Here is a 25,729-nt window from a genome sequence, read left to right on the forward strand (position 1 = left end):
CCACACCGTCTGCGTTAGCCTTGGTACCTATGGTGACGCTGTGGACCATGCTTGGTTGCTGGGTGATGTTTGATGACAGACGTTTGGGAGTGATGAAGGTGGTGACGAAGTCCTTTGGTCAGTTGACCGCCACACCGTCTGCGTTAGCCTTGGTACCTATGGTGACGCTGTGGACCATGCTTGGTTGCTGGGTGATGTTTGATGACAGACGTTTGGGAGTGATGAAGGTGGTGACGAAGTCCTTTGGTCCGTACAGATTTTCTCGGTCTAGGTACTCCAGGTATACCCTCTTGACCAGCTGAAACAACAGAGTCATACTTTCAGGCACTACTACAAATGCTACAGTAGAACTGAGTTATCTAGAACATAGGGGAGGGTGAGTATTTCTCTGTATTTAGTTCTCAACCGACATGTACCTAATCGTTTTCCATACAAAACATAGATGACTTGATCTTTTTGTGGATTGCAAAACAATAATGTAATTTGAGAATCAACCAAATTTCTAATAAAGAAAACACAATTGAATAATCATCCCCTACCTTGAGGATGTAACAGAGAAACCTCCAACCCTCGGGGTGATTTTCTTTGGTTGAAAACCAAAAAACATCGCCCCTCAGGTTGGAGATTTCTCTGTCAGACCCTCAAGGTAGGTGAAGTTTCTATTAGTCTCAGTAATTGCATTAGGTGGTAGTTTTTTATCACAACTTTATGATACCGATTTTCCAAATTCAGGATATTTTTTTACCTACTGACAAGAATAGTAATGTGTAAGAAAAGAACAAGCGAGATTTCTGATTTCTGGCAGCAATCCTATCTATGTACTACATGTACTACATGTATTGGGGAAAATCTACATGTATACAATGTCTGCATGTGTAACCTACCTTGATTCCCCTGGGATGGCCGAGATTGTCCTCTGATTGAGTCTGAAACAAACATTTTATAATGAAGCATTTCCTTATAAAACAATGACTCAATACATTTTAGTGTTTTTGTATATGAAATTCACACACAAAGTCTGAAATGGAATAGTAAACATTTTTAACTTAGAGCTATCCAACAATTAATGGTGTTGGAGGTGTGGGAGACATCTGTATTGGTATAAGTTGCACGGTTAAATCCAGATCTACCTACCACCCCTTATATGAATTCAGTTTCCATTGGTTGGAACTCTAAAAACTGCTTCCCACTTGACTCCCTCCAAATTAAATGTGTCAATGGGTTATAAAATATCTTGTACACAATTTTCACACTTCAAAAGTAGCGATGCATTTTATCTTTTGAACTTTGACGGTGCCTACCAAAATTTAATCAGCTGTGGAATTTAATATCACAGCACTATGACGTAAATGTCAAATAAATCTGTTGAGGGTTTCAGGAGACATCTTGTACTCAAGCTCGGACTCATGGACTCAATCCTGCACAGATAAACTGATCATTATATCCACCCGCCCCCCCCCCCCCCCAAAAAATGTGGGATACCAAACAAAACCCAGACCTGCCATTCAAATCCAGCAGCACAAATCTAGTGAAAGTGCATATCGATGAAATAACAGTACAAAGGGGATATATTATTTCCAGACCTGTGTCAGAAAGCGAAGAGTGAAACCCATCAAGCCGGGGTGCATGTACAACACAAATCTGTTCTCCACCACCGGTAGTGACGGGTGGATCTCCCTGGGGTCAAAGTTAAAGAACTTGCTGCTCTCGTTCTTGTTGGCCAGATTCCCCTTCCACAGGGCATCACCTGCATCCAGGATGAGGGCATTCAACTGGGAAACACTACAGATGGTGTCCGTCTCGAACAGCTCACCAGTGAACCGCCGTTCCTTCACTGATGCCACGGCTCTCTTGTAGCTGAAGGCCAAGAATACATATATAATACTTTCAGGTTATCATAAAACCACATGAAAAGTCAGAACTCTTCCAATTGTACACATACAGGTCAGGCTATACATTTAGGTGCATAATCAAAACGTCAGCATTCTGATAGAAAACATGCACATAAACTTGCAAACTTGTCCGAGCTATATTAGTATGCAATATGTGTACTAAGTTTGAGTTAAATCAACCCAAGGGAACTCAAGTTATCGCACGGAAACCTTGTTTCGGACGACGCCCAAAAAGTAATACCTATATGTCGCCTCGCGTTGCAGCAGGCGACACAAAATTTGGCTCAACGGAACTCCAGCTATAAGCCAAAATGTCTGCACTGCTTTAAAGTTAGTTATACAATTTAATTTAAATGCCTATATCATCACTATCTAAAGTATGAACAAAACAGGCCTATAAGAACACCATATATAGCCTGGTGTCTCAGCCAAACGCTGGGCTACATATTGTCAAATCCACCCATATATAGCCTTGTGTCTGAGCCAAACGCTGGGCTTCACATTGTCAAATCCACCCATATATAGCCTTGTGTCTCAGCCAAACGCTGGGCTTCACATTGTCAAATCCACCCATATATAGTTATTAACAAAAGAAGTCAGGTTTGTTAGTTTTTAGAAAAGTGTTGCACAAGTTCAAGACAAAAGATGAGGAAACGGGGTGAAAACCTTTCTAATAAGGATAAAGGTAACTGTATTTATATGATTGCAAGTGAGAAAACTGATAAATAGTCTGAACTACTAACATGGCATGTTGTCCTGTCCTGACACATACACAAAATAAATTTTCCCCCAGGCCCCCTAGTCAATAGAATTAAGAAAAGTATGGGACTTACTTGCATAATGTGGAGCAAACACTGGATATTCCCATGCCGTTTAAACAGGTGAAGGGCACTACGAAGGCTGAAGACAGGAGGGGGCTGAGATGGACAAACGGCACACGGTAGTTCGTCTCCAGGCACGACACCTACAACAGATAGACTTTGTATTGTTTCAAGTAAATCACTAGAAATATGTTACTCATCATTTGAGTGTAAGAGGACAAAAGGTCTGATCCTAATAAAACCCATTCCATCTAGAAACCTTTCCCAAGTTTTTGAATGTATTGAGCCACACTAACTATTTTGATTAGTGATCATTGCATTTCTTTTTTCCTCAAAATTGAAAAGGGCTACATATGGAAATTGGTGTCACAGAGATTTTTTTTTGGTCAAATAATGACTTGCTATCTCATAATAACGACATTCCATAGCTATCTCGTAATAACGACATGGTGCTATCCTGTAATAACAACTAACTACGTCGTTTTACAAGATAGTAAGTTTTTATTACGAAATAGCAATAAGTCGTAATTACCAGATAATAAGTTGTAATTATGACAACTTTTTACCATATAATAAGTTGTAATTACGACATTTTTTTTGTCTCAGTAACCCTTACCAGCTATTGTAGCTACATGATACCAGAAACTCTTTTTTATTTTTACTGGAACCAAGGTCCGTAGGAATCGGGAAAATTTTGTTACAGAGTGATGAAAATTGGGAAAAATTAAAACCAGTCGGGGATTCACACTGTTTATTTCTATTCATAACTGACAAATAAATGTACAGTTAAATACATATTTCATGCATTTCATGCAAATTATTAGTCTGATGTTATAAAGAGGAAATATATATCAAAATTGTATGACTCTTTTTTTCCCCAGATTAAATATACTTTAAAGGTATTTTGAGAAAAACACTGCCTTTTTTCTATTCCCTCTATTGGAAATGAGGCAAAAATTTGATCTCAAATATACTGAAGTACACACCTCCTCAAAGAAGCTGAGAGCACAGAAGAGGAGGAGATTGTGATTGGCCTCTAGCCTAAGGCCAGTGATACACAGCTGACTAATGTAATCCATCAGGTCCGTGATGGTTCCCTGGGGGTCACACTCCTCACGGTCCTCCTGGAACAGTGTGTAGCTGGCAACAGAAACAAATACTTTTATTTAATCTCATTTGAAGCCTGAAAGGATAACATGTATGGGTTAGACTAGAAATGTATGTGTCGGATCTCCAGCTCTCATGCTTAAGAACCAAGGCAAAGTCACTGAGATCAAAGTTACAACAAGCCATTCAAATTGATATTGATATGCCCTGCTTTGACCATCATGACCAGATACTGACAAAGTCAATGGACGGTGAAAGGTAGGCCGAAACCAGCATTTGATGCATGGGTTGAGATGTACTATCTAACATGCATCTATGGTCCAAGTTTGGTTGGTCTAGCATTTATACTTTCAGAGCAACTAACTTTAACGCAAAAACTTAATGTTGACGCCGTCGCTGGAAAAGCAACACCTTCGTGGCGACGAGACAATAATGTTGTGCAACATATTCTAATCACAGTTCAAGGTGCAAAAACATGGTAAGTTGAGTGACCCTAACTGCAGTACTTAGTACATAAACACAAAACCTTAACTGATTGGAGGTTTACACGGACAAGGGTAGCACTATATGCCGCACACCACGCCATGGCATAAAGATGTTGTCAACATTTATGAATAAAAACAAAATCTCCATGTAAACAGATGCCATGGTACAGACAAGAAACCATCACAAGAAACGAGAAACTAGAAACGGACGGACGGGAATCGCCAATCTACAAGCCCTGATTGCTTTGCAATCGGGACAAAAAACAAGTAGAACAAACACACTTCTAATTCATGCTTTAACAAAGCCATAGCTGTCCTGTTTCTGTTACAGAATTGTCTCACGTACACCACACTTCTTGTCCCTTGGGGTTTGTTATAAACATGTTGAATGTATCAGTATTTATCAATGAGGTCAAACTTCTATACAGGGCCTTAAAATGATTGAACTTTTGTCAGCATCAAAATTAGTGTCACATGTTTGCATGTAAAATAGAAGAAAATAACGAGCAGTCAAAGAAAAACCTCAGGAAAGTCATCACTGTTTATAAAAAAATATATTGAACAAACAAAATTAGCGATAACCATCAATATTTAGTAAAACAAGGGAGACAACTTACTGACAGGATGGTTCTCCTGCCTTTCCAGACTTGGCATGTTCTTGCTTTTTTTGCACCCATTCCATGTATCTAGGCCATTCATTGGCCGCAAAGTTCCTCACGAGCAGGGTTAGACAATGAACAACTTGGCACTGAAATTAATAGAAATATCATATGACCTATATAGTGTTTCATATTTTAATTTTGACTTAAAAGTTTGTGTGCAAAATATATGACATGGATCGCAATGAGAAACATGGTAATCGTGTGCTAAAACTGCACTTTGGAGGAAACAGCAGATAAATTTTACAACCAACACAAAAATAAAGAAAATAATCGACATTTACTCACCTTAAAATACACAGATGAACAGCAGAACAGCTTTCTCAAAGGTTCAAGTATATTATCATTCAATTCTGTAAAAAGGGAAAATAAAGAAAGAGATGAAAAATATCAAAATTGATAATTTAGGGACTAGCAAATACAAATGTCTTTAAAGGTGAACTAGATAATATTTAAGGCACATGCCTGTAAACCCTAACTTAAGGATCCCTGTCCCACTACACTTAGGTTTTTCCTATATGTAGTAACCTCCCCTATACTTCCGTTTCGATGTAACTGTAGAACGGTGTCTTTTTTAACACTCAGAACACTGTTGTTGATTATAATTTGTATTTCATCTTTATCATTTCTCATGAAAGTCCTACAAGGTACGGTTTTCTTGTTAAAAATAATTCATCAAAGCCGAAAGTCTTGCCGAAAAAAGTTTCTGATTCTTAGTTACAATGTTTGGCAGTGATACTGGGATCTTTAAAGCAGACAGTTTTGAAAAGAGTGAGATTGGCCTTCCAGAGAGTGAGATTATGACATTGTTGCACTGTGATGTTGTTTTCATTTTTTTTTTTTTTGCCTGGCTACAGACTATAGATCTGATAGTGCTGAAAACTTACTTACGAATATATACACACAACGCTGATGCTTTAACTAAAAACCTATCGGTAATTCTGAATTTTCAGACCCGAGACCTGGCTTCAAACATGCTTCCAAAGCTACAGATCTAACACTAAGCTACAAACTCACCTCCAAATGTACAAATCTTACACTTAGCTACAAACTCACCTCCAAATGTACAAATCTTACACTAAGCTACAAACTTACCTCCAAATGTACAAATCTTACACTAAGCTACAAACTTACCTCCAAATGTACAAATCTTACACTAAGCTACAAACTCACCTCCAAATGTACAAATCTTACACTTAGCTACAAACTCAGCTCCAAATGTACAAATCCGACACTTAGCTACAAACTCTCCTCCAAATGTACAAATCCGACACTTAGCTACAAACTCTCCTCCAAATGTACAAATCCGACACTTAGCTACAAACTCACCTCCAAATGTCCAAATCCGACACTTAGCTACAAACTCACCTCCAAATGTACAAATCTTACACTAAGCTACAAACTTACCTCCAAATGTACAAATCTTACACTAAGCTACAAACTCACCTCCAAATGTACAAATCTTACACTTAGCTACAAACTCACCTCCAAATGTACAAATCCGACACTTAGCTACAAACTCACCTCCAAATGTACAAATCCGACACCTGGCTACCAGCTGTAGGATTTCTGATCGGAAGTCCAAACCATTCCATGTACTGAGAAACCTGGACAGGAAGTGATCCACTGCAGGGAGGCCTTCCTATTGATATAAAAAAAACTTATTTAATTTCAAAGCAAACACAGACCAAAATAAACTTTTCTCATGTTGTATACCTTATATTATAATTAATTGTTTTGAACCCAAAAACCAAAACAAAATGTTAATATAGGAAATGTGTCGTGAAATATTCAATTTTTTATTTGACAAGCTTAACAGGTTTAACAAATTCTCATTTTGTTGTACCTCTTGTTCTATTGCAAAATAAAACTCAAACCAAAATATTGAAAATAAAAAAAACATACCCTGATATTTTTTTGTACAACCAAACACCATCTTAAATATATAAAATGTGTGAGACCAGACAAGTTTTCAAAATCAACATATATACAAAATAATCTATAAAGGAGAGGTTCGCCCAGCGACATATTACATATATAATCCTTCCCCAGTAAATTCAATTTTACTCCGTATTAACCTTGCTCTTTATGGTGGAAATACTATGTAAACTGTGTACTTGTATTTATCATCATGGTGAGTTTGCCCTTAATATTGCAGACAAAACTATGGTGAACATTTCTCGTATTTCATATATGCCAGAGGACCAAACAAGTAAATAAATAAATAAATGAATATTAAACATTTGATAAAGTGCCCTATCTAGCTATACACATAAGCCACTCTAAAGCGATTTACAGCACAAAGATATACAATTTATACAAGAAATACAAACTACTGTTTGATAAATAGGGTATTCAAGACATACAAGTTATTAAAGTTTAATTCCATCTAATTGTAATGTTCACTGTAGGAGTATTATCAGCTGAGAAACAATTGATATGCATCAATAAGAAGTGATTACTTGGAGGAAGTCTGTGAAATCTATCAGTTTGACGAGTAAGGCTTTGGTGATCTCTGTGTCGACAGCATTCCAGCTGTTGTCAAGTATCTCTGAAACACAAGAAACAGACAGCATTGAGTAAAGGTTTTACAGCAGGGCTATATTTTGATGTAATTGACCTGTGTGACATGTTGATATCAAGGTTTAAAATAGTAGTCTTAACATGATAACTTGCTATATTTGTTTAATATTTTTCATTACATTTGAGGAAAGATATTTTCGCGATAATAATTCGGAAATATAATGCATTTTGAAAATAAAATAAAACCTGTGTAGACCTCCATAGAAGGGCAGCATCATGGAGGGAGGATTAGTCAGGGGACATAATATCAGTGATATTTTCCATCAGAGGGCAGTATTTTATGGGAAGTGACAATATCAGAGTGATACAACTTTAAAAAGTCTTCTTTTTTTTTTACACACAGGAACAATCAGTCGGTTTTACAATGATGGAGAAGATCTAGAAAGCCTACCATCAGTGAGTTTGGCTAGTAAATATAACCAGATATCAACAGAGCTACATTTTCATGTAATTGACCTGTTCGACATGTTGATTTCAAGGTTTACATGACAAGTTGCTACATTTATTTAATTTTTTAATGACATTTCAGGGAAGATATTTTTTGCCAGTAAAAATAAAGGCTGTATTTTGAAAATAGGTGTAATGTGTAATCAGCACCTTGAGACAACATCAGAGAGCTCAAACAATGAAGTCTTGTTTTACACAGGAACAATCAGTCATTTATACCAGAAGTGAGATGACACCCTACCATCTGTCAGTGTGGCTTGTAACCAGTAGGAGAATCGCGTGGTGGCGGTCTGGTCACGGGTGTAAGACATCATATGTTGGCCAAGTTGACTCCGCAGTACTGATCCTATCTGACTGGGGAACTGACAACAAAGGCATGGAGCTTATAACAACTATGCATAGAGAACTACAGACAACATAAACAATGTACTTATTTTTAAAGTCTTAATCAACAAAACATAGGAATACACTGTTATTTTGTCACCAAATGCCATCACTTTAGTTATTTTTAAGAAAGGTGTATTACAAGTAGCTCTGTTTTGACTGACTTGTCCAGATTAGTCACTTAAACTCCAATGCCCTAAACGAAACCATCGGGGATGTCCTGATACAGCTCAAATTAGAAACAAGATTTCCCAGAGGCACCCACCATCATAAGACCTTCATTAGTTCTACGTAAGCTTTTTTTCTGATATCTTGGATTTATAGTCTTATCAACATTAAATGCATCCGAGAGTTTTCTTTCAAAGTGAGGTCATTGTTTGTTTTTTGAGAAATAGCGATAGTGAACTTGTTTTTCTCCAATCAGTTTCAACTCTCAAAATCCAAAATGGCTGCATAGCGGTCAATTCGTTTTCCCCCCAAATTAGTCTCAATATCAAACATATAAAATTATGGACAAAGTGGAATCTACATATGTAATTTGTGAAAGACCTGTCAAGTACTTCTTGAGGAATAGCGATAACAAGAATTTCTCGAGCAATGATTTCTTCAGTGTTGTATGATAAACCGAATCTTATACGTACTCATGAGTATATGATTTGAATTTGATCAAATCTGTGAAAAGGTACACAATTTTTAATATACAGTTTGTTCAACAAATATTATTTTAGATCAAAAGTTTCCCCCAAGACCTTCCATTATTTAAGGAGTAGCTTCAGTCAAGCTTACCTCAATTCGCTCAACGTTTTCCAGAATACACTTAAAGTCAGTGATCTGTACAAAGGGCACCTTGTTGTTTTCTAATGCAGTGAGGATCTCCTCCTTTGGTGTGTTGGTTTCTCTGGTGGTGTCGGAGTGGATTGTGGGTACTGGGTCTGTTTTCCGTCGTTTGGTTCTCTGAATTTATATACAATGAGTTAAGGTTTGTCCTTTGTGGGCTTAGGAGAGATGAGGTTTGTTTTTTTGTAAATTTACAAAGGGGAGATGTTAAGATCTCTGTATATAAGGAAGCTGACAATTATCGTTAATACATGTGCTTTTTTTTTACCTTATTCTGTAAACTTTCACATGCTTTACATAAAATATATAGCAGGTATAAAGTTTCTGTAGGTATATGATAGCAGGCATTATATTGGAAGCAGCTTATTCTTAACATTCAATGCTTGTCCAATTCTCCATTAAAAATAAACTTAATACTTTTGGTCTGTTCATGAGTTGAGTAGATAACTTACAGGCATTTGTCTGCTATTCTGTACAGACTTGAGTTGAGTAGATAACTTACAGGTGTCTGTCTGCTATTCTGTATAGACTTGAGTTGAGTAGATAACTTACAGGCATCTGTATGCTATTCTCTATAGACTTGAGTTGAGTAGATAACTTACAGGCATCTGTCTGCTATTCTATACAGACATGAGTTGAGTAGATAACTTACAGGTGTCTGTCTGCTATTCTATACAGACTTGAGTTGAGTAGATAACTTACAGGCATCTGTATGCTATTCTCTATAGACTTGAGTTGAGTAGATAACTTACAGGCATCTGTCTGCTATTCTATACAGACATGAGTTGAGTAGATAACTTACAGGTGTCTGTCTGCTATTCTATACAGACTTGAGTTGAGTAGATAACTTACAGGCGTCTGTCTGCTGTTCTCTATACAGACTTGAGGTGAGTAGATAACTTACAGGCGTCTGTCTGCCATTCAATACAGACTTGAGTTGAATAGATAACTTACAGGCATCTGTCTGCTGTTCTCTATAGACTTGAGTTGAGTAGATAACTTACAGGTGACTGTTTGCCATTCTATACAGACTTGAGTTGAGTAGATAACTTACAGGCGTCTGTCTGCTGTTCTCTATAGACTTGAGCTGAGTAGATAACTTACAGGTGACTTTTTGCCATTCTATACAGACTTGAGCTGAGTAGATAACTTACAGGCGTCTGTCTGCTGTTCTCTATAGACTTGAGGTGACTGAGAGCCAGAGTGGATTCACAATTGGTCGGTTCATTGTTCTCTTGGACCTTTCGTATCAACATCTCCCACTGTTTGTCTCGTGAGGGGAAGAACAGCTGCAACACCAGACAACATCAGCTTAACTTGCAAAAGATGCAGATTTGAAGAAATATAACTGGTACAATCAACTTCAAACAGGTTGAAGATATTGTTATTAGATTGATAATAATTAACAGAGGACCCCATATCAACAGGAATTGTCATTTAAAGCTTTTAGGAGTGTAAGGTTAACCTTGACTAATAGTCCACGGGTAAGGACAGGCAGCCAAGTTATATGATTATTGTCATTGCCATGATTTTGCTGCCAGTCAAAATAAGTTTTTTGTGGTAATGACTAAAGATTGGTTTCTACTTACATTTGGCAATATTTCATTCTTTGAAAGATATAGTGTTTTCTTAAATCAAGTATCATAGATCTGGAATTTGTAATAAAAACTACCCACTTTGGGTACTAAATTTCTGAAAAAAAAAGTGCGCAAATTACATGGGTTTTTACAGTACAAGTGAAAGGAAATTAGCAGAATAATTAGAGTATAAACTATGATGATAATTTGTTAAGAAATGAAGACAATAAAGTGATGACAATGGATTGGGACAGGAATACAGAAAATCAGTGGTAACCAATCTATTAGCATTTGAACAAAACTCAGAAACAAAGTAGACCATCAGTAAATCATCCTGGTAGGTGTAAATGCATACTAACCCTTGACCTCTTGGGCATCACTACAGACATCATGTGTGGGTAGTAGAGCTGGTATATCGCCAGGAGTCCTGTCAGGTATGGCTGTGCCCCCTATATAGATCATGTATCAATATTATCATATATCAGTAAGGTATAGGTATGGCTGTGCCCTCTACATAGATTATATATCAATATTATCATATATCAGTAAGGTATGGCTGTGCCCTCTATACATAGATTATATATCAATATTATTATATATCAGTAAGGTATGGCTGTGCCCTCTACATAGATCATGTATCAATATTATTATATATCAGTAAGGTATGGCTGTGCCTTCTACATAGATCATGTCTCAATATTATTATATATCAGTAATATTTTTCATCATACATTTCACAATGCCTGTATATTATGCATTTGGCAATTTTTTTTCTAATGATCATATTATTATTAGTTGTAGTTACCAGGTAGTTTGAACAATGGTACACATTTGTTAAAAAGTCATTGATCCATAGTTATTGTCTGACATACTCTTACCATCTTGTTCTGTATCATGAGGAGACGGCGGACACGAAACAATCGTACATCTTCCTTCTGAGTCAACAGGTAGAGTAGGTGACACACATATGGCATCTATAATGTATTATAATAGTTATAACAGCTGTAGAATATCCATGTATTGTGTACAGGTCACTGTGCAGTGAAGTTTGCAGAGTGCATTCATGAACATATGGAGATATTTATACATATTGATGTTTTGCACACCAAATTATTTATTTCCGAGCAAGTTGGTATCCGATATCTTTATGTCATGATCTGCACATGGGCAGATCAATTAAGAAAAGATATTTAAGGAAAGACCCTTGTTGCACAAATAGCAATATGATCTATGAATTTTAGTTTAAATTTTACATGATATCAGTATACATCTGTACCTGTAATACACAAGTCTACATCTAGTTTTATCACATAATGATCTGTTATCCAGTGAATATACCAATGTCATATATTTTTGTATGTAATTGACAAGCTATAGCTATCAGCCCTGTGATTTGTTGTAAGTTCAAATTGGACAATTCCAATCTAGGACAAGTACATGAAGTCACGGCAGGCTATTAGCCAGCCACCTGTCCACCTGTCTTTTTGACAGGCAGTTTTCTGAAAGGGACCTTTTTTGACAGGCAACTTTCCGCTATATAACCTTACTATTATACATTTGTATATCAATTTCGACAGGCAGTTTTGTAAAATTAGTTATAATATCAACGTTTTGAACTGGGACATTGGAAATCCTGGCTAAAAGCCTGCTTCACAGACTTACGCACTGGAGTCAAAATGGCGGCTTTTTACACTTCAAGGTTGCATCAAATTTGTCGTTTTACACAAATAATGCCACAAATCTTGATTATGTGAAAAAAATGATCTTACACTCATTTTCATTTCATATGAAATTGGTCATGACTTTTTCATTTCAGCTCCCCTAAATTGAACTAGAAAATGTCTGCAAGACAAGAATACCCCCAATCACCATGTGAAATTAGCTTCAGTGTTTGATGTTCTATAAATAGTTACAACTACTTTGATCACGGGACGGCATGGGTAACACTATATGTGTTCCCCCCTTATGGCAGGGGGGACAAACAAATTTTTAGACTCGTTTCATAAATCTCATGAAATTGAAACTCGTCTAAGATCCTATATATCTAAGGACTCTGAGGTAGAATATAACATCTTTCATTATCTATATTTTACCATACATCTGTAGTACACCTACCATGGTCTGGTTTTCCAGGAAGTAGAATATTATACCATACAGCTTGTGCAGGTTCTCTTTCTTGTCTATGTAGTCATACACAACCAAAATCCATCGCAGGAAAAATGTCTGCAAAAGTTTACATTGGTTTTTAGATACAAATTAATAATTAATAACAGCATTTCTAACAAAATATTTTACAAATATTATAGGAAGAAGGATAATGGTTGAAAATATTTATGTCCACAGAGATGACAAATATTAGTGCATTATTTCAAGAACTACGTGAATAACCTTTTTTGTGTCTTAGAAACACACTTAATCATTTTTTTGTTATTTTTAAAAGAAAGTCTCTGGGACCCAATGAGGGTATATTCATATCATTCGTTATGTTGATAAATAAATCCAATTCAATTTTACTATTAGCAAGGTCGTTTTCTCCTATGAGATATTGTTTGATTTCCAAAAGGTTGTGTTTTATAAAAGGCTAAAATAATTAAGTGTTTAGTAATTTTTTGCCTAGCTATAGGTGGCTAGTTTAAAGATTATTTTACCCAAATTTACAAAATGATACCCATTCTCCGAAATCAAAGACTGACCACTGATTTAGGGTTTTTACACTAACCAGTCTTACTTGGTAGTCCACAGTATGAGTTGAATAGATTAATTCGCAAGTCCAAATGACCAGTTAAGTTTGGTGATTTACTAGTCCTTGCAGAAATCCACTAGCCTCGGACTAGAGGACTGGTGTTATTGTCAAACCCTGCAGTGCTACACTGTACCAGGTAATACAAAAGGATGTGAGTAACTTAAGTGAATTTTGTTTCATTGTTTGTGTTTTACGTCCTATTAACAGCTATGGTCATTTAAGGATGTGCCAAGTTTTTGTGGTGGAGGAAAGCCGGAATTCTCAGAGGAAAACCACCAACCTACGGTCAGTACCTGGTGACTGCCCATGCAGGCCTCAAACTCGTGACCCAGTGGTGGAGGGCTAGTGGTAGCAGAATGTCAGATGCCTTAACCACTTGGCCACTGCGGCCGCCCAGTCAGTTAAGTAACAGCACTAGGAGTAATACAGAAGAGTGATCACCTGTATCCTGATGGAGGGTTTATTTGTACACATGTGTGAGATGGCATTTATCACCGCCTGTTCTGGTACCACTGTGGAGGGAGTCAGCGCACGAATCAGTCGCGCACCTACAGAGTCCGCTGAAAATCAAATAACACAAAAAAAAAGTCAGATAACAGTAGAAGATAATGCAAAGTTGAGGTTGTTTTTTTTTAATTGGAAATACCTAGAAATGCATGTTAAGAGTAAAGTTTCAATATGATTAAAACACAAATCATCATTACTTTGGTAAGATTTTTTCTTAAGTTATGATGTGTTGTATTTTTGTTTTGTTTTGTTTTTTCAGTGTTTGGGAACCACTAAATGTAAAAACTAAAAATTATCAAGTAATAGGCAATTTAACAGGAAACGCACTGTCAAAGAAAACTTCATATGTTTCAAACAGAGTCAAACAAAGTGTGATACAGATGTGCTTATGATAAATTATGTTTCATTAAAAAAACACTTTTTATACCTTTTCTTTTAAACTTGAGATCTTACTTCCCAAAATGAATGTCTTTTCTGTTTGAAAACCCCCCCCCCAAAAAACCCAATTGTTTTGAAAAACATTTTATGAAAAGATAATTGATCTAAAGTTGGAAAATAGTCAGCAAGTAGTCTGATTGCCACTAATTGAATTTATTAAAGGGCAAAGAATGTTTACACCAGTTACCATTTACAATTACAAAAGTATAGGCTCAAACATTTTCTTCAGAAAACTGCTACAAATACCAAAAGATTCAAAGTCTATTATGGTTTCCAACTGGCAGCATCAATAAAAGCTTACGGATATTGGTGTTGGCTGCAGCGTCTACCAGGTCTGTGATGTACTCAGCAGGCAGTCCCTTGGTCTTAGACGTCTCCTCCAAAAGCTCCAGAGCTGTCTGCAGATTGATGTTGTTTTTAACCTTGACACGCTCTTTCACTGTTGTTACAAAATAAATCAAAATATGAAATCAATTTGAAGAAAAGAGTACTATTGGGGAAGTGCAATATGTGTTTTCCATGCTGTATGTGTAGCATCCACTTAGACCAATTTTATACCAAATACATATACTTGAAATCCTTCTGATGCATGTACGCTTGTAAAACTAAGACATTGTCTGAAAAACTGAAACATAATTCACTGTACTATTTAGTAAAGTTGAATTATTTCTAGGATGTGGTGAAGGGGGGAAACATATTACACTTAATTTCACTAGCTGAGGTTTCAGTACCTCAAGCAATGATGTATTGGTACTTTGGCTAGGAAACAATTTTATGGAAAACATCACAAATAACACAACACAATACACAGATCTTGCTGAGCCAAATTGTGTGCAGGCAAATGTGGCTGTATATAAGCAGACCTGGCTATATATAAATCAAATTTGACAAATGTAGACAAACAAGTCATATGTGGTCGCAATAATATTATGCAAATCGAAAAAAATGGATGAACAATGCGAGTCAGTGAAACTAAAGATTTTTCCGGGATGCTTTTCTTTGAAAGAATATTTAAACCACATTGAATGGACACACACACTGTACTTTGTTGCTGATAATATAAGACATGTGTGTTGATATAAAAAAAGTAAACAATGGAATTTAAACAAGTCAATGGGACTCAATTTGTTGTTGAGTGATAAGACAATTGATTTCATTCGTCTTAAAGACATTTTTCCAATATTCATGAGGTTGATATCATGCTCGAGTGAAGACTCTCCAGTCCTACTCTAATATTTTATTTCATATTTTAATTTTTGAATCATTGATTTCCTGAACTTTACCAGCCAGTGAGACTGAGGTGTTTGCTTGTGCATTACTTCAACCTCAATTATGAGTATAGGAAAAGTAACTGAGAAAATGTTGAAAGTCAGAAAGATCAAATTGAAGTGTTTTCATAGAAAAATGAAGATCATGTCTGCAGAAAAAGGAAAATACATTTTGTGTGCTAGGAAAGTTTGTGAAAGATTTTTTTTGACATTAAGAGCTTTCTGCTATTCTCTTATAAACATATCTTTGAAGGCATAATAGCAATTTTACAGAGAGTTGATCTCAACCCTAAGATCATATCTTATATTAGTCCCTAAACATCAGGATAGCTCCAAACAAACAAATCGTACCCAATTCTCTAATCTCTGTGATTTGATCTGATAAAGGAGGGAGGGACTCAAAAAAGTATGACTCATATTTTCTTTGGAAGTGGGAATCAAGGGATTATAATTAAAACACAATCACCAATTCTATATAACACTATCAACGTCCCACATTTTTTCCAAATCAATGTAAATAAATAATTACGCGATGCTACACTACATGTACATCACCCACGAATATTCATATTTTTTATTTTTCGGATTTTTCTTGAGCAGAGATGAGAAATATGTCTCAATTAAGTGCTGTCGGGGGACAGTCTGTAACTGTCAGAACACCACTAACTCTGTCTATCGCCCATCAACAATTTAACTATTGTTATCCCCTGTGTATCTTTTATGCTCTCTAGATCTCTCATGACAGCTTCTTGTTTGTTTGTGTGGTTTTAAGTCCGCTTAACTAACGAGTAGTTCAGTTATCCAGCTGACAACGAAATGTTAGGATAGCGAGTAGGAGGGATAGAGTATGTGGTGAATAGAGAGAAAATCATGACAGAATCTTCAACTTGTTTACCTAAAAGTAAAAATGACAGGCAATTTGGGTACCGAAACATCTTATCAAAGATTGTAACATCCGTGTGGGGAATTGGGACTTAAACTTATCACCACTTGAAAGCACATATCGAATATGTATACCATTTTTGAAATAAAGAACAGCATTGTCCAGATTATTCGACGAACTTCGTCTTTTTCTGCTTTCTCTTCTGGTCTGTTTATTTTTCGCGCTGTCCATTTTGGAAAAGTCAGCGTAAGTGAAATTCACCGGCGTTTGCCTTGAAAACAAACGCACATGCGATTGTGATTTTGAACCTGTTCAGGGTAGATAACTCTGATTTTTTTCCCAAATTCCCTGTCAACATGTACACAAACGCGAGGAAAGCTACAGCATGATATTGAAATTGACGAGTGCACGATATACAATACTTGAACTCTGATTGAAGGGTTTGCTCCCATTACATGTAATTACTATGGCTGCAGGTTCGTGAAGAAATTTTCGTATTTTTTAATTATTTCAAACCACAGGTGCTGGACACTGAATGATGTGTAGTATATTATACTAACAGTGACTAATACTGACTATTATACTGTTATATAGTATATATATACACATCATATTATTACTATTAGCGTGTCCAGCACCTGTGGTTCAAATCATATGTACTGTTAGGAATCTGATATTCACAGTAGCGTTGCTAAAAACAGTTGACTATAAATAAACAAATAAAAAATAAGAGAAAATGCCTTAAAATAACCAATCGCTAAATCAGAGTTATTTTCTATAACTATTTTTAAATAAGGCCCCATGAATAGACTAGTATGCTTTTTTTTATCTTACTATCTTTTCTATCATTCCTATCTTCAAACACAAAATCATCTTTTTCATTGGTGTTAACCTGTTAACTATAAATGCATTTATTTCAATTTAACTGATGTGCTAAACCACTAAACGTGTTATCTTCATTGTTAATGAAGTATTTATTGATAGGTGATATTTTCACCGTAAATACAACTACTCTTAATTTTCTTTCAATCTTTATACTCTTAGTTGTCATCGTGTTTTCAAATATTGTCTGAATTAAAAGATCCCCGTACCACTGCCAAAAACTGCAACTATGCTCTGGAATGTTTTACTGACATGACTACAGCTTTGATAAGTCATTCTTAATTAAAAAGAAAAATATATCTTATTGGGCTTTTATGAAAAAAATAATAAAGGAGAAGTTTATAAACAGATAATCAACAACAAGATGTTTTGTCAGTAATTATTCTTACTTTTCTTCCTGATATATGAGTCATTTACAGCTTGAGTGTAATTGATCCAGCAGGGCTAGATTGGGATTTGAACACTGGACCTAATAGTTTGTTAGCTGTCATTCTAAGCGACAGCTACCTGGTAGAACTGCTCTGCAGTAATATCCAAACAAAATTAAGGGGAGGTTACTGGTATATGTACAAAAATAACCAAAAACATTGCAGATTTTAGCTTACCTGGAACAAATTGTCTTGTGGTAATATGGTATCTGCTGCCCATTTGTCTATATCAACCTTTAACTTAAACAGCTTCTCAAGAGCTGAAAGACCCGAGGTCATGATATTTGGGTCAATTAAGCTAGAACTGGGATGGTGTGCCATAAAACCCCTCATATGAACAATCTTGACCTTCCATAGTCACCAGTCCAGGGTCAAATAAGTTAACACATAAGTAAAGAACAATCATGTCTAAAGTCATAATACTTGTGTAAATTTTAATACATTGTGTTTAGATCAATCATCAACTTAGGGGCCGACCAGGGTCAAAGGCCTTAGATATGGATTGCTATAAAATTTCCTTATTAAAATGACCTTAGCCTTCTTTCATGGTCACAAGGCTGCAAGGGTCAAATATAAGCTAAAAATTTAAAAGCTTCTTTGTTGTAGGTTGTAAGTTTTATACAGATTATATATATAATTATATACTGTTAATTATGATAGACTGAATGTAATCAAATTTGATCATGAAATGTAGATATAATTGATGCTGTTGATTATTCTTACATCCTTCAAATGCATAAGGCACATTTTCGAAATGTGGTGCTTATACACATGCCGTGGTACAAAATCCATAATGTTTGACAATAACATCAAAATTGGAGGGAGCTAGAATCTTAATCTGGCTCCTTGTTAATGCCTATGACAATTAAGGGCTAGCTCACTTAACAAGGGAATATTTGAAGCTACAATAGTATTTTTGTGGAGAAGGGAAGTACTTGTTGTAGTTGATGTGGACTAGGTCAAATCACTGATAGTGATAACTAATTGGTAAGTGTTAAAACATCTATAACTCATTTGTTAAAGCGTCAGAGGAATCTAGGATCAAAACAAGTCAATGTGACATTATTCAGAGATAAGTCTTTATCCTTACTTTATTGTATAGTGGATGATGATGCGCTTGCCAAGTTTCTGACTCGAGTGGCAGACAAGATGGATGAGGAAGCTGCAAAGCGGGACCAAGGCAAGAAAGAGACTGAAAGTCTTAAACAGGAAGCAGCTGCCATGCTTGACCTTGACCTTGATGAGTTCACATTTGAGGTCGGCACACAATCAGGTCCCCTGGACTTATCTGGTAATGCAGCATCTGGAAATAAGTCAGGATCTACACACCCGAAGGAAAAAAGCGGTAAATACTATAATACAAAGCTAGGATCACTAACATTGACCAGTTAAAACCCCAGAGACTGGATGTTATAATGCAAGGCAGATTTCAAATATATTTACACAGAGACTTGAGGTCGCGATTGGTATTAAGACTGTGGCTGCTATATCTTTTTGATATTTTTTTTAATTCAAGACATTATATATATGTTCTACATTAAAGAGAGGAGTTCTATGAGCCCTTGACCAGTGACCACAATAAAGGTTTTTGTGCAAGTTTTATTTGGGAAAGAAGTCATGACTGAAATTTCAAGAGACACCAACACACATACAAGTTCATTCTTGATTTTACAGAAAATCTTGGCTCTTATATGGTATTCCGTCTTTGCGTATTGCAGAGTTATCTTCTCTTGTGAGCAGGTATTGATTGTTACATCACCTAATCACTAGAGGAACCTGATGTGTGATACGATGTCATGTTTGTGTTCCAGTATGTGTTTCAGTATACCTAATCACTAGAGGAACCTGATATGTGATAATGACATGTTTGTGTTCCAGTATGTGTTTCAGTATACCCTATCACTAGAGGTACCTGATATGTGATACAATGTCATGTTTGTATCCCAGTATGTGTTTCAGTATACCTAATCACTAGAGGAACCTGATATGTGATACAATGTCATGTTTGTGTTCCAGCCGAGTCTTTGGAGGACCTGTTGACGGGACTGAAGAACAGGATCAACACCTCTGACACCTGGCTCACAGAGAACACGGCCAGTAAGTGGCAGACTGAAAACCCAGAGGTGGCTGAACAGTACCTCAAGGCTATGACTCAGGATAGAGAAGAGGAACTTTGATCCCACTGTATACCATCAGGCAGTAATCAAACGCATTGGATGCAAGCGAGAAGGTCTGGTTCGCCTTGATGCTTACAAAAGTGACGGTCACATTGGACCTGTTGATAGACTCAAGTAAAGGATTGTTGATGAAAGCCTATCTAAATGCATATTCTCAGAGTAAGTGTTTAGGACAGTGTTCTGTGCTTATACAATGGTACAAAACATAGTGTTCTATACATCATGGATGAGTTTACCTGAACGTAACATGTGTAGTAAAAAATGGCTGATTTTTATGGGATAAAAGTTTCAGATTGATACAGTATCTGATGTGTTTTATCTGGTATGCGGACCAAATAGTTTTCCAGTGTTTGTTAGTTTGTTATTTAAGACTAATCCTTAATTATGCTGGTACAAGTACAACTTTTAAAGAAACACTTAATTTTCTTCAAAAGCTTTACACATGTACTTTTATTGTTGCTGTCCGATAAAAAGTTCAAATAGAATCTTTTGCTACATGTACTGCCTGAAAGTGTTTGTATTTCTATCATCAAATCCTGTAGACAATATGAGCTTGTCAAATTTGCGGGGCAATATGTTCCTTTATCAAGACACAAAAAACCAATACCACTTGTATTACATAAAACTAAAGAGAAATATAATAGGATGTAACTAATATTCAAAAGTAATAAGATAGCATAGGATTTAGGAAATGATATACCTCAAGACCATGCCTTCATGTATTTACAGCACTCATAGGAGAGGATAGATTTCTTTGTTTTATCCTTACCATCACCCGATAAGAAAAAATCATAATGAAACATTGTCGGAGGGCAACGTTGATAAATTTTCCACTAACTTTAACCCTAGTTGAACATTGAGATGGAAACGTGAGGCCAGGACAAGTACACATATTTTACCTCTGCAGAATCCCTTCAGCCCACACTGTAGTGGAGTATATTCAGTTGATTTAGCAATCATCTTCAGAATAAAATAAATTTTAGATGAAAGAAAATTCAATGGACTTTATTTTATAAATTTTCAGGTCTTTTTAACATACATAAAAAACTTTGATGCCATGTTTTTACTTACAATAAAAAAATCACAAATACATGTTGTTTTCTTAAGTTTTCCTTTGCAACATGATACATGTTTAATTATCTGCCATACAACCAGTATCTATGGAGTTTGGACTTGATTTTTAAGCCATCTGACTCGAATATACTTATGCTGTGGTGTAATATCATTTGACACTGGTCTCAGCATGTCAACTTTTCATTAAAATTCTTCTCAAACAGATCTTTTTCAATCTTGAATTTGGCATGAATGATCCTATTATGGTCCTGACAATTAAGTTGCTTTTCTTTTTGGGCAGAGTGCAAATCGGAGATGACTATGTAAGTCATTAATTTGTTTCAACTACTTAAGTTCTGTCCAGGCAGTTTAAAAACAAGCTGGACTGCCAATGATTCCCCGATAGTTCTATGACCTAGTTAATATTCAGGTCAACCCTAAATCCGAGACAAGGCCACCAATTGGCAGAAATATTTTCGAATTCACCATAATGCACAGGGCAATCTTAACCAAACTTGGAACAAATGAATATCGAAGAACATATTTTAAAAATTGTCTGTAGCACCACAATGATGTTCAGATAATCCTTATGTTATTGAAGAATCATCCCTCAACCCTTTCACCCCTATGCAACTTTAGTAGATTCTACCATGCGTTGATCTGGACGAGTCCATTATGGTCTACAGTGGTGAAAGGGTTAAATCTACCTTGGAAGTATGACAGATATCAGCCCTGGTCAGTAGAGGGACCTCCAGCATACCCTCACTGTAGGGGATGAATCTTTTTCTCTCATCCTATAAGAAAATAAATTATGTTTCAAAACTATAGATATCAGCAATTAGATTCTGTTTTCTTTCCTGATTTGCACATGTACTCCTATTGAAAGCTGATTGTAACTTCATATTTTATTGTTCCTGTGATATTGCCCGTTATTGTTATTTTTAATTGGTTTATGACATCAGGTCGTTGTGCTGTCATATCATCAGTGTAACTGACAAATCTTGAACAAGAGACCCAGAAGGCCTGTATCGCTCCCTTCGATATTCAAGCAATCATGGCAAAAGATTCTCGATGGAAGTAGTATGACAAATAAGACCCCAGGGGTAGGGCCATTCCTGGAAGCACATACGTATCCAAATCTACATGCTCAGCAATTCAATATGTTATAATAGGGTGGGGTTCTCAAAGGTTTCAATGTTATGCCCCAGGGACTAAGTCCCTAAAGGCGTGGCCAGACCCCAGGGTCAATTCTAATACCATGACTATTCCTTTATGCCCAGCAATTGTATATATGACTAAAGGTTGGGGATCTAAAAAGTTGCAAAGTCAAAACCCAGGAACAAGTCCCTAAGGATATGGCCAGGCCCCAGGGTCAATTCAAATGTAATTTATGTGTCTGTCACTTTGTGCCTAGCAATTGTATATAAAGCTATGGGATGGATCTCGACCGACCGTTCAAATGTTAAGACCCAGCAACTTAATCATCATTTGTCTGGTCAGACATGAGGGTCATTCTAGTAGAATGTGTGTTTTTCTCTTTATTACTGAACTCAGCAGTTGTATATATATGTTTGTAGGGTGGGGATCTTAATCATTTCCAAGTTAAAAACACTTTTTGGCCTTGGTAAAATCTGGTCAACCCCTCCATTTCTACAATTTGAATCCCCGCCAAAAAATGCATCAAATCAAATATCCACCACTGAGTTCCAGAAGAAAGCAGTTAACACTTTCACCCCTATGTAACTTTAGTAAACTCTACCATACACTGATCTGGATAAGTCCATTATGGTCTAGTGTTGAAAGGGTTAAAACAATCCAGCCCAATAATAGTGCCCTTTTTGGCCAACTCCTCGGGCCATGGGAGTCGGCCCTTGCATTTGAACAATTTTGTACCACAACCACCTGTGCATGCTTTCATCTAAATATGGGAAAATGTCACTTAACCCTTTCAACCCTGTGTAACTTGAGTGAACTCTACCATGCATTAATCTGGATGAGTCCATTTTGGTCTACAGTAATAAATCAAATTACCTATTTTGACCGCGTACCTTATTCTGCGAGTGGCGAGTGAAAAAACAAAACGCCAGTTATCAGTTCAAGTTTTGTTTTATTTAAATAGTAAATTATAAATATGTAGAGCAATTTACAAGAACAACATTTAACATACAAAACATCTAAACTAATATCATCTCAATCAACTGTTTGGCAATGAAACCATGAATTTCAAAGTAAAAAAAAAAAAAAATATATATAAAAAGACTGGCAGTAGGTGAGAATTTTAGTAAGCAAAATCCTACAGTGTGTATTTTGGTCAACTGGTCATTCTAATGAACCATTTATTCATGTTACAACAGCAGTAATGGAGAACATGAAGCTTACCACTATCAGAAAAAAAGTTCAGTCCAAAACGGGTGAAAAAAATGAAAATAATATATGCCTAAGTAAAACAAGTTTCATTGTAAAATCAGATGATTGAATACCATTCGTAAATCAAACAAATATCCTAGTCTTAATAGTTGCTGTATACATGTACTTCGACTGATTTTCAACAAAAATAATTTGGATAGCTTATGCAAATTTTTAATCTGCTCTTATTTCTAAAAATTCAAACTTAATCAAAGAGTACTAATGTAATATCTATTCAGATGGCAAGCAAAGGAATATGTGCACTATAATAAGAGTGAACTGTTCTAAACAAACACATATATTACTAAACCCATACGTGTAGGCAACCAGAGTTACCACCCCTTACAGACAGGAATTATGGACCTGATCTTTATAAATCATGCAATAAGACAGGAACAGTTATCAAACTCTACAAAAAGTCCCTAATCCTGTCAAAAGAAAAATGAAGATTTGTAAGATATGCAAATTAACTTTTGATTTTTTTTTTATCGGGACACTTTATCCCCAGCTTTTAGAAGTTTTCTACAAATGTATAATTGTGTTGCTTCCTCTTTTAAAGGTAAAATACCTACAAATCCTTTATTGTAACAACCTTGTTATCAAACACACTGGTATAATTACATCAATGAACACTTTATAATATTGCTTAGTAATCAGGTTAATCAATATAATCATGATGACCAATAATGATTGTATAACTGCAGTGATAACGATACATAGTGATGATGCTATCAAGTCTGTGATGATGATGATGTCATAATGACGATGATGTCATAATAATATTGATTTTGATGTTTGGTGAATACTGATTGGAATTAATACAAAGTACAGATTACATTTTTAAACATAACTAATATTAATCATTAGAGATATGAAATGAAATGGGATGTTACAGACCTTCAAGACACAGACAATGAATACATAGTCAAGTAAACAATTTAAACAACTTTTATGAATATTTTCATGCTTTTTGTCTTCATTCATATGACCGTTTTGAATCCTTTTTACATTTAGTTTTTAATTATCATTTTTAATAATTTTGGGAAAAGTGATAGAGAATATCCCTATTTTGTTGTTCAGGGAAGAAAAACAGTTGGATAACTAAGCTTCACCCTTTCTGAAAATTTGAATCGCAGTGCTGAAAAAATGTAAATTTTTCACTGTTGTTTTATTTTCACCCTTATCATTCACCCTACAACAATGGAAAGAATTGAACATATAAATAAAAAAAAAATGGTTAGCAGTGCTTGTGAGCATATATTTGGAAAAATTAATTCAAGATTGGGTGAAATTGTTTTAAATGATGAGAAATTTTTGGAAAATGGCTTGTCGAAAATAACAAGTTTTCATTTTCCATCCTAGGTCCTATAATTATGAGATTCATATGGAAAGTAAGCAATGCTATTTGAAATCTAGCAATAATGAAAATAAAAATAAACTTTAACAATTTGTAAAGTTTTCTATAAAGGCACTATTAAAGATGATGTATGTTGCACTAATACTGCTTCTGTATTCTAGTAAGACAGGGGTGTACAATTCCATAAGCCCAACAACCAAAGTCGTTTATCGTAAAGGTTAATGTTGAGCAAGTAAAAAGTTTTAAATTCAAGTATGAAATTGTGCACCTCTGAAATGGCACCAATGTTTTATCTTTATGAAATATTATTTGTAAAGAACTGGATAGGCCACGGTTGTTAAAAAATTCCATGTAATCATACATTTTGTGATTACAATTTTTGTGCATTTCTTGCACATATAAAACAGGCCAAAATATTAGAAACACCCACCATTTATCACTATAGTACTGGGTAATTACATGTCTAAACAATCTTCATAACTCATTACACAACACATGTACATAAAAGTACAGTCTATTTCTAAGCCTGCAAGTTTATTGAAGCATTAGGGTTTCCATAATGTGAGAATGTCTCCCCCAATATGCTGATACCTCATTGCATAGCTAGATAGACTGGAATAATAGTGGTTTTGAAAGGACGAAGTGGTTCAAAGCTAGAACCTTTCGTTTCATAGCTAGGTACTAACAATACTGTCCCCTACATAACATGCAAATTATGGAACAAACTCGTAAAACTTCCACTGACAGCCGTTTACAACATTTTTAGGTACAAAGATCCAGTAAAGTAACCTTCCA

At 35.7% G+C, this 25,729-nt stretch overlaps 3 protein-coding genes across 5 annotated transcripts in view; 1 reads left to right on the forward strand and 2 right to left on the reverse strand.

Annotated features, from left to right (window-relative positions):
* Positions 1 to 23: 23 nt before the first annotated feature.
* Positions 24 to 16,866, reverse strand: LOC110451410 (centromere protein I-like). The gene is made up of 18 exons (XM_021499409.1): positions 16,766 to 16,866; positions 14,782 to 14,919; positions 13,977 to 14,095; positions 12,908 to 13,015; positions 11,671 to 11,766; positions 11,152 to 11,241; positions 10,370 to 10,504; positions 9,165 to 9,332; positions 8,236 to 8,356; positions 7,427 to 7,515; positions 6,489 to 6,606; positions 5,253 to 5,317; positions 4,923 to 5,053; positions 3,700 to 3,853; positions 2,726 to 2,856; positions 1,584 to 1,857; positions 885 to 926; positions 24 to 298 (listed from the first exon to the last, which is right to left on the reverse strand). Exons 1-18 carry the CDS (start codon positions 16,860 to 16,862, stop codon positions 119 to 121), a joined length of 2,256 nt encoding a protein of 751 aa, XP_021355084.1. The 5' UTR covers positions 16,863 to 16,866; the 3' UTR covers positions 24 to 118.
* A 94-nt stretch (positions 16,867 to 16,960) lies between these two features.
* Positions 16,961 to 21,223, forward strand: LOC110451411. The gene is made up of 3 exons (XM_021499410.1): positions 16,961 to 17,107; positions 19,044 to 19,286; positions 19,958 to 21,223. The coding sequence occupies exons 1-3, from the start codon at positions 17,098 to 17,100 to the stop codon at positions 20,116 to 20,118; spliced, it is 414 nt and encodes a 137-aa protein (XP_021355085.1). The 5' UTR covers positions 16,961 to 17,097; the 3' UTR covers positions 20,119 to 21,223.
* A 2,035-nt stretch (positions 21,224 to 23,258) lies between these two features.
* LOC110451401 (centrosomal protein of 63 kDa-like) overlaps positions 23,259 to 25,729 on the reverse strand; it is a 38,007-nt gene continuing 35,536 nt past the window's right edge. For all 3 annotated transcript variants that reach the window (XM_021499388.1, XM_021499390.1, XM_021499389.1), the window contains exon 18: positions 23,259 to 25,723. The gene's annotated coding sequence lies outside the window, so the exon portion shown is untranslated. The remainder of the gene's footprint in view (positions 25,724 to 25,729) is intronic.

Source organism: Mizuhopecten yessoensis, unplaced genomic scaffold, assembly GCF_002113885.1.
Source record: "Mizuhopecten yessoensis strain PY_sf001 unplaced genomic scaffold, ASM211388v2 scaffold5989, whole genome shotgun sequence".
In the NCBI taxonomy this organism is placed as follows: domain Eukaryota; kingdom Metazoa; phylum Mollusca; class Bivalvia; order Pectinida; family Pectinidae; genus Mizuhopecten; species Mizuhopecten yessoensis.